Below are 10,237 nucleotides of genomic sequence, written 5' to 3'. Positions count from 1 at the left end.
AGAGTGAAACTCTATCTCAAAAAAAAAAAAAAAAAAAAAAACAGAAGAAGAAAAGAAAAGATGGGAGTAAAATAGAAAAAATTAGCCAGGTATCTCAGCTACTGGGGAAGCTAAGGCAGGAAGATAATCACTTGAACCCAGGAGTTGGAGGTTACAGTGAGTTCTGATGACACCACTGTACTCTAGCTCAGGCCACAGAGTAAGACCCTGTCTCAAATACAAAACAAAACAAAAGACAAAATCTCAGGCTTTCAGGCTCACCCCAGAGCTGCATTTTAACAAGATCCCCAGGAAATCCCAATACTCTGCAAGTGTGAGTGACCTGCCCTGCCACTGAGCAGACTGGAGAGTGCCCGCAGCTCAGGGACAGGAGGGAGTGTGGGCTCCCACAGTCTGTTTCACCAGGATTCTGGGGGCACAGGCGGGCAGCAGCGATGAGCCAGCTGGCTGTGCTGTCTGCAATGCCTTCTCTGTCCTCGGGTCCAGGGGACCAGGCTGAGAGAGATGGCTGGGAAAGCAAGACACCTTCAGCCCCACCTCTGCCTTGTGTTTTGCAGATTAATTTCGTCCTTTTCTTAAACATTCTAAGAATCCTGATGAGAAAACTTAGAACCCAAGAAACAAGAGGAAATGAAGTGAACCATTATAAGTAAGTGGAGGGTGAAGACCTTCTCGGTCAGTAAGCATTTACAGAACGCCTACTGTTTACGCTGCTGGTGGTAGCTATTATTGGAGATGGCTGTAAAAGAAAAGTCATGGACCTGGTCTCAAGAAGTTTACAGTGTAAATGGGGACAGGTAGCGGGAACGGGCCTGTTGTAAAGCCTGAGATACTGTGTGAGGATGGAGGAATTAAGAAATTATGGGTAGAGATCTTATGCTTGGGGCAAGGCTAGTTAATCTGAGGATAGGCTTTAGGAACCCAAATTCAGATGAATTTGTGTAGGTTCTATATGTGTATTTTTCAGGAGAGAATGACCTTAGCTTTCTAAGATGTATGATCCAAATATACTTAAAATCTTTAAGATGTTAAAGGGAGATGTGTTTGTGTGCCAGGGCTACCATAACAAAATACCACAGTCTGGGTACCTTAAACCACAGACAGTATTCCTCCCAGTTCTGGAGGCAGTAAGACCAAGACCTAGGTGTGGACAGGGTTGGTTTCTGCTGAGACCTCTCTCCTTGGCCTTGCAGATGGCAGCCTTCTTACTGTGTCCTCACGCGGTCTTTCCTCTGTGTATGGCCATCTCTGGTGTCTGTGTGTCCAAATTTTCTCTTCTTATAAGGACAAAGGATGATTAGAGTAGGAGGTACCCTAAAGGCCTCATTTTAACTTAGCCACCTCTTTAGAGACCTTACTTCCTAACTTACATTCTGAGATACTGGCTCAGTGAGTAGGGTGCCAGCCCCATATACTGAAGCTTAAGCCTACAACACATGAATGGGGGGTTGGGACACAGTTCAGCCTATAACAAATATTAAAGACAAAGTCGTATCTAACAGAGCTTTTCCTTGGGTATTTTGAATTTGAGAGTAGCAGCAGTCCAGAATCCTTGGTGTCAGGATTTCCTTCCACATCTCTCCAGACACAGGCTCCAAAGTTGGATGGAACTTGGGGTCCAGGAAATAGTTATCAAATGAAATACAGCATGCCCAGTGACCTTTAAATTTTGGGTAAACAACAAGTAGTTTTTTAGTACTTATACCCATCCCCAAAGGTTTTCATTGTTCATGTGAAATTCAAATTTAGCTAGGCATTTTATACTTTTATTTGCTAAATTTGGCAACCCTAATCTGGGAAACAAAATACAAGACCTTCTAAGTATTTATTATCTAACCAATGGGAAAGCTGGCTTTGCTTATATGATATTAGGCAGTAGTAAGGTACATAATTTGTAAATAAATAAGTGGGTAGGGTGGCACATATGGCTCAGTGAATTGGGTGCCGACCCCATATACCAAAGTTGGTGGGTTTAAACCCGGCCCCAGCCAAACTGCAACAAAAAATAGCCAGGTGTTGTGGCAGGCACCTGTAGTCCCAGTTACTCGGGGAGCTGAGGCAAGAGAATCCCTTAAGCCCAAGAATTAGAGGTTGCTGTGAGCTGTGATGCCATGGCACTCAACAGAGGGTGACATAGTGAGACTCTGACTCAAAATACATAAGTAAATAAATAAATAAGTGAGTATTGATTTTTTTTTTTAACTGATAGAAGTATGTGATCAGAAAGTTCTGGGATTGGCCATGAGTTGATAAGTGTTGCATCTGGGTGATGGGTATGTGGGAGTTAGAAACTTTTCAAAATAAAAAGTGAAAATAAAAATGTTTAGGGACATGGCTGCCAAGGCTCAGCAATTAGGCAGGGAAGTGGCAAAGTCGTGTGGAGACTGGGGGGGTTGGAGGGTGGCTGAGAGGAGGCTGCAGCACATCTCTCTGTCCCCAGGCGGCTGGCAAAGTCCACCCTCTTGCTGATCCCCCTCTTTGGCATCCACTACATCGTTTTCGCCTTCTCCCCAGCGGACGCCATGGAGATCCAGCTATTTTTTGAATTGGCCCTTGGTTCATTCCAGGTAAACTTAGAGGCTGGGAATGCCAGCTAAAACTCTGTCCTTGGAGAGAAATGGAGGCCACTAATACACCATGGTCTTCCTGAAGTCCAGCAGACTTTCCATTTGGCAGAGATCCAGAGAAAGCAAGTGTAGGCCCTGCCCATGCTGTGTGACCCCAAGTGGGAGCCATGGCTCCACCAGTCAGATGGAGGTGGGAGATAAAACTGAGAGACCACGAGTGGACATGGTAATCTTAGCACTCTGAGAGGCCCAGGCATTTGAGGTTTGAGGTTGAGGTTGCAGTGGGCTATGATAATGCCACTGCACTCCAGCCAGGGTGACAGAACAGAGACCTTGTTTAAAACAACAACAACAAAACACACACACTACTGAGAGACTTGGGGCTGACTCCAGGAAGAACAAAAAGGAAAAGTATCCCCAGTACACTGTATTATACAGATCTCAAAAGCATATCCATAGTCAAAATAATGTCAGTGATGATGGAGTCATCAGATGACCAAGCAGGAAGATGAGCCATGTGGGAAGGGGTTTAAACCCTCCATCTTCATACTGGGAAGTCTGTAGAAAATGTCCCAAACTGAGAAATCCACAAGCAGCAATATCAGCAGCATATTATTTAGAATCAGTTAGGAGAATTTCAAGTAATAATTGCCCCAAAAAACAGAAAATGGGGGCAGGGGTGTCAGGAACCTACTGAGTTTTTTACCAAGAATCACTTGACTCTTTAAAAACATATGCATAAACAAGTTATTAATAATAATTATTGGCTCAGTGCCTGTAGCACAGTGGTTATGGTGCCAGTCACATACACCGAGGGTGGCGGGTTCGAACTTGGCCCGGGCCAGCTAAACAACAATGACAACTGCAACAAAAAAATAGCCAGGCATTGTGACTGGCGCCTGTAGTCCAGCTATGTGGGAGGCTGAAGCAAGAGAATCGCTTAAGCCCAAGAATTGGAGGTTGCTGTGAGCTGTAATGTTACTGCACTCTACCAAGGGCAACATAGTGAGGTTCTGTCTCAAAAAATAAATAAATAAATATTATTATTAATAAGTTATTAAAATTATTTATTAATGACAAGTTATTAAAAAAAATGGCATGGCACCTGTAGCTCAAGTGGCTATGGCACTAGCCACATATACCAGAGCTGGCGGGTTCAAATCCAGCCCAGGCCTGCCAAAGAACAATGACAACTACAATCAAAAAATAACTGGGTGTTGTGGTGGGGTCTGTGTCCCATCCACTTGGGAGGCTGAGGCAGGAGAATCACTTGAGGCCAGGAGTTGGAGGTTGCTGTGAGCTGTGATGCCATGGCACTCTACCCAGGGTGACAGCTTGAGGCTCTGTCTCAAAAAATAAATAAATAAAAATAAAAATAAAAAAATAAATATATATATATAACTTAAAAAAAAGAAAAGTGGAAAAATCATTTACCTATGAATTCAACAAAAGTTGTGAGGTTAAAAAGAAACAAAGTAAATGTTTGTACAGAGGGAGCCTTAACATGAATCCCAGCCGTTACAATGTCATTTGTTTATTTGCTCATAGCTATTTCCTCCCCAAAGCAATGTTATGTCCTTTTCAGGAAAAACATATGGAAGACAAAAAATAAGTAGATGAAGGATCAGGAAAAAGAACATAAAGATGGGCTCAGCACCTGTGGCTTAAGTGGCTAAGGCACCAGCCACATACACCTGGGCTAGAGGGTTTGAATCCAGCCCGGGACTGCAAAACAATAACAGTTACAACCAAAAAATAGCTGGGTGTTGTGGCAGGTGCCTGTCGTCCCAGCTACTTGGGAGGCAGAGGCAGGAGAATCGCTTGAGCCCAGAAGTTGGAGGTTGCTGTGAGCTGTGATGCCACAGAACTCTACCCAGAGCTACAGCTTGAGGCTCTGTCTCAAAAAAAAAAAAAAAAAAAAAAGAACATAAAGATGGTGGAGGCCAGGCATAGTGGCTCATGCTTGTAATCCTAGCACTTTGGGAGGCTAAGACCGGCAGATGGCTTGAGGTCAGGAATTCAAGACCAGCCTGAACAATAGCAAGACCCTGTCACTACAAATTTTGTTTTTAAATTGCCAGGTTTGCTGGTGCTTGCGCATAGTCCCAGCTACTCAGGAGGCTTTGGAAGGAGGATTACTTGAGCCCAGGAGTTAGAGGCTGCAGTGAGCTATGATGACACCTCTGCACTAGGCAACAGAGCAAGACTCTGTCTCAAAAAAAAAAAAAAAAAGATGATTGAGTTCATGTACAGAAACAAATTTGACAAAGTCCTTAAAGGTAGGAAAGGTGGGTCATAAGTTTGGTTTGGAGTTTCCCAGTAGCCAAAGCAAAGACAGGAACAATCTGTTTCAAGATTTATGGTATCCATAAGATGAAGACCAACTGATGGCCAGGAGAAGTTCTGTGATTATAGGCTCTAGGCAGTGGTTCTCAACCTTCCTAATGCTGCGACCCTTTAATACAGTTCCTCATGTTGTGGTGACCTCCAACCATAAAATTAATTCTTTGCCTAGCAACATGAGGAACCATATTAAAGGGTTGTGGCATTAGGAAGGTTGAGAACCACTGCCTAGGTCTTGATAGAAACTCCTCCCCATGGGTTTTCCTAAAGGAGTTAGCTTATCCTCAACAATGTTTCTGTAATAGAATAATATTGTCCAGCAGAGGCTTAAATGGGGAGGCCTCGGCCTCAGGGTTGGGGAGGTGACCTAGAGGTCTGTTCAGGGCAGGGTTCTCCTCTTATAGATTCCCAGGAGTACACATCATTGAGACTATATCATTGAACCTACCCACCTACAAATTCTAACCCAGAATGTCCCAGCACCCTTGCCAGCAATCCAAACCTCCAGAGAACCCAGTTTCTCTCAATTCATGATTCTTTCCCTCTCAGCCAGAGAGCTCTCACCACCACTGCTCCTGTAACACCTGGGGAGGCTGGGCTCACAATGGCCCATTTAGCAGGAAGGGGATTTGAAGTCTAGTCAGGTGGAAGCACTTGACCAGGATCTGAAAAGGGCCTATGGTGAGAGCTTAGCGACCCAGGTCTGCCTTCTTGTGGATGGGGACCTCGTATCCCCTACAGTTGGGGCTTGTAGTTAGGACCGTAAACTGCCTCCCAGGGAAAAAAAATCTTTTGTCAAGGGAAAACCAAAGGTGCTTTCTTTTTTTTTTTTTCAAAGGTGCTTTCTTAATGTCTCTATAGAAAAGTTTATGAAGGCTCGGCGCCTATAGCACAGCCAGCTAAGGCGCCAGCCATGTACACCTAAGGTGGCGGGTTCGAATCCCCAGCCCGGACCCGCCAAACAACGATGGCTGCAACCGAAAAATAGCTGGGCGTTGTGGCGGGCGCCCAGCTACTTGGGAGGCTGAGGCAGGAGACTCGCTTGAGCCCAGGAGTTGGAGGTTGCTGTGAGCTGTAATGCCACGGCACTCTACCCAGGGGGACAGCTTGAGGCTCTGTCTCAAAAAAAAAAAAAAAAAAAAGTTTATGAAGAAGTATCTTTAATATTTTATACATGTGTACACATGTATAAATAAAACACATATGTATGTCCATATTCACATATGGACATTTCTTTCACATACAAAAGAGAATAGGATAATGAACCCCCATGGGCCTATCCCTTGCTTCCATAATACCCACTCATGGCCTGTCTTATCTCCATCCCTACTCACATTCCCTGTTATTTTATCTGTAAACATTTTAGTATGTATTTCTAGGGTGGTGCCCCGAGCTCAGGTGGGTAGGGTGCTGGCCATACACCCAGCTGGCAGGTTCAAATCCCGCCCTGGCCAGCTAAACAACAATGACAACTGCAACCAAAAAATAGCCAGGCATTGTGGCGGGCGCCTGTAGTCCCAGCGACTTGGGAGGCTGAGGCAAGAGACTTGCTTAAGCCCAACAGTTTGAGGTTGCTGTGAGCTGTGACGCCATGGCACTCTACCAAGGGCAACAAAGTATCTCAAAAACAACAACAAAAATTTTAGTATGTATTTCTAGAAGACAAGGTTTTTTTTTTTAGACAGAGCCTCAAGCTATCACCCTGGGTAGAGTGCCATGTCGTCACAGTTCACAGGAACCTCAAACTCCTGGGCTTACGAGATTCTCTTGCCTCAGCCTCCCAAGTAGCTGGGACTACAGGCGCCTCCCACAGTGCCCAGCTATTTATTGGTTATAGTTCTCACTGTTGTTTGGCAGGCCTGGGCCAGATTCGAACCTGCCAGCTCTGGTGTATGAGGCTGGCACCTTAGCTGCTTGAGCTACAGGTGCCACCAGGAAGACAGGGTCTTGAAGAACACACACAACTACAATACTTTTATCACTGTCATGCCTTTAGTATGGCTGGCTCTGAAGAATCTTAACGACATTAAGAAATATTCGTGGCCATGTTTGAGGCCAGGAGATCGAAACCAGCACAGGCAGTAGTTAGATCCCCCATCTCTAACAACAAAAAAAATTAGCTGGGCCTGGTGATGTGTGCCTATAGTCCCAGTTACCTGGGAGGCTGGGGCAGGAGGATCCCTTGAGGCCAGGAACTTACAGTGAGCTATGATCCTGCCACGGCACTTTACCTAGGAAACGGTGTCAGATTTTGCCTCTAAAAAAGTCCTTTTTTTCCCAGAGTTGAGCATGGTGGCAACTTCATGCCTCATGTAATCCCAGCTTGGGAGCCTGAGGTCGGCAGATTGATAGAGCCCAAAAGTTTAAGACCAGCTTGGGCAACATAGGGAGACTCAGTCTCTTAGAAATATATATACATTCTTGTTGTCATTTTTTCTTTTTTTTTTTTTTTGAGACAGAGTTGCCCTGGGTAGAGTGCTGTGGCATCATAGCTCAAAACAACTTCAAACTCTTGAGCTCAAGTGATCCCCTTGCCTCAGCCTCCCAAGTAGCTGGGACTACAGGAACCTGCCACAACACCTGGCTAGTTTTTCTATTTTTAGTAGAGATGGGGTTTTACTCTTGGTCAGTCTGGTCTCCAACTCCTGAACTCAAGCAATCTACCACCCGCCTTGGCCTCCCAGAGTGCTAGGATCACAGGAGTGAGCCACCACACTCAGCCCTTGTAATTCTTAATGGTCATAGAATAACTGGAATTTAGTAAACTTGCCGGCTTGTGTGAGGCTGGCCCTGTATACGCTTGGACCACAGCTTCCTTCTTCTTCTGAACAGTGAAGATGCATCCTTGGATCCCAGGACAGGTGAGACTCAGGCAAGCCGCTGGCTCTGAGTCAAGTACACAGAGTTCCGGGCACACCTAAACTCCCCTGTGACTCAGTTCCCTTACCTGCAAAGTGAGGATCCCCCCACTTACCTACAAGGGCTTTGTCAGGATTAAATGAAGTCCCTGGAACCTAGAATCCTTTAGGCCAGCTAGGCCAACCTGTGCTCCATATCCAGGTTTATTTCAAAGCCTGCCTTTAAGTGCTTTTTGTCCCCTCTGACAGTGGCTCCCACATGGTGAGGCTCGTTTGTTGGAACTATCTGGGGATCTTTAAACGCTGCCGATGCTCCCACCTCCAGACATAAGGATTTGGGGAGTACAGCCTGGGCAAGAGCTCCCAGGTCATCCTAATGTGCAGCAAAATTTGGAAGCCACTGCCCTGAGTAAGTTTTCCTGCCCCTTAAATAGTCCTCATTGTTTATAGTAATCATTGATACCCAAAATTCTAAAGCAAATCCTTCTAGTTTCATCACTAACTCTTGTTAAAATGCCAGTTTCCCCAAGCAGTCATACATATTAAACCCACCACAGACTTAATCCACAGGGTTGGCTCATCACCTTTTAGGATCCCTTCCAGTGTGGCAAGTAGTTGCAGGCAGGCCTGGGTGGTACTAGGGAGGAGGGTTTGGGCCACCTAAGGTGAGAGCTATGGCACTCAGGCCTCTGTGTGGGGGAGACTAAGGGCAGTCCTATAAGAGATAAGGGGGGACCCAGGTATGTCCCTGAGAGAGGAGGTGGACAGGGAGGACAGGCTGCAAAGAACCATTTCCCACTGGTCCTATAGGCCTCTTAAGCTTGAATCAGGCATCCCAGACCAGAGTCCCTCCCATGGCTGGGCTCTGTGCCAGGGTCTTGGGGACATCAGGGAAATAGGGAGCTCCAAATACCAGGGAGGAAGGCACAGACTCCACTTGCCAGGGAACATGAAGTCCTGGCCATGGAGATGCATCTACCCATCCATTAAGCAGGGAGGTCAAACCCCACTGCTGGCTGGCCAGGACCTGTGCATAGTTAGTTCTGATCACTTTAGTATTTTGTTTTGTTTTGTTTGAGACTGAGTCTCAAGCTGTCACCCTGGGTACTGGGTAGAGTGCTGTGGTGTCACAGGTCACAGCAACTTCAAACTCCTGGGTTTAACCAATTGTCTTGTGTCAGCTGGGACTACAGGGGCCCGCCACAACACCTGGCTATTTTTTGTTGCAGTTGTCATTGTTTTTTAGTTGGCCTGGTCTGGGTTCAAACCTGCCAGCCTTGGTGTATGTGGCCAGTCCCCTACCCACTAAGCTATGGGAACCGCCAGTATTTCAGTGTGAATTTGTCCATCTTTAAACAGCCTCAGATCACCAGCTTGTCTTGAAAAAAAGGCTACCCTGAGTGGGCCCAGGGTTTCATTTGCAGGGCCAATGGGGTGGGTACACTTTAGGTGCCCATACTCCTGGTTCCTCCTCAGTGGCTCACCTTACTCAGTTGAGCTGCCCATCCCTGCCGGCTGCAGTTAGCAGCCTCTACCTTATTGTTCCTGACATCATGCGTGTTCAGGGCCCTTTGCTAGACAGCTGAAACAGGGATAACGGCTGAAACAGAACCCATCTTTGGCCCAAAGGAGCTCAATCTAAAGGTGGTGCAGACAGGGGTGCTGTGGGCAGGCCACAAGAGGTGGCCTAAGTTTCCTCAAGGAAAGAGATGTTGGGAAGAGAGCTTGGAGCTAGGGGTTAAGGACTCGGGGAGGAGGTTGGCCAGCTGCCCCAGACTGGGCACTGAAGCACCTACACTGACCCTGCTGCCTCTGCTCCCCCGGCAGGGACTGGTGGTAGCTGTCCTTTACTGCTTCCTCAACAGGGAGGTGAGTCATCTTGGGCTGCTGGGATGCCCCGGGGAGCTCCTAGTCACTGGCTGCCAGTTTAGGAGCTACCTGGGAAGGGTGGTGGAAGGGGTGGAAAGAGCAGGGAGTGGCCTGGACCTCAAAGCAAGGAGTCTGGAGTCTGAGCTCAATTACAGTACCATCAGAACCACCTGGAAGGCTTGTTAAAACAACTGCTGGGGGCTGAGCACAGTGGTGGCTTGTGCTTGTAATCCTAGCATTCTGGGAAGCCAAACTGGTGGATTACCAGAGCTCACGAGTTCAAGACCAGCCTGAGTGAGACCGTACCTCTACTAAAAATAGAAAAACTAGATAGGTATGGTGGCAGGTGCCTGTAGTCCCAGCTACTTTGGAGGCTGAGGCAAGAAGCTCACTTGAGCCGAAGAGTCTGAGGTCACTGTAAGCTATGAAGCTGCGGCACTCTACCTAGGGTGACAGACTGAGTCTGACTCAGAAGGGACAAAAAAAAAAAAAAAAATGCTGGGCCCTACTCCTAGCTTCTGATTCAGTAAAAATTGATTCTGTAGTTCTGGGTTGGGGTCTGAGGAAATGTTTTTTTTTTTTTAGACAGAGCCTCCAGCT

The 10,237-nt window shown here is 46.6% G+C and overlaps 1 protein-coding gene across 1 annotated transcript in view; it reads left to right on the top strand.

Annotated features, from left to right (window-relative positions):
- The window catches only part of SCTR (secretin receptor), an 80,381-nt gene that overhangs the window by 68,651 nt on the left and 1,493 nt on the right, over positions 1–10,237 (top strand). The window contains exons 10-12 of the mRNA XM_012806875.2: positions 558–649; positions 2,441–2,567; positions 9,596–9,637. Of these exons, the coding sequence (XP_012662329.1) occupies positions 558–649; positions 2,441–2,567; positions 9,596–9,637 (261 nt within the window). The remainder of the gene's footprint in view (positions 1–557; positions 650–2,440; positions 2,568–9,595; positions 9,638–10,237) is intronic.

This window comes from Otolemur garnettii, unplaced genomic scaffold (genome assembly GCF_000181295.1).
Source record: "Otolemur garnettii isolate 467f Iridium unplaced genomic scaffold, OtoGar3 scaffold00059, whole genome shotgun sequence".
NCBI classification, from domain to species: Eukaryota; Metazoa; Chordata; class Mammalia; order Primates; family Galagidae; genus Otolemur; species Otolemur garnettii.
The sequence above is the reverse complement of the archived record's forward strand: the minus strand, read 5'-3'. Positions and strand labels throughout refer to the sequence as shown.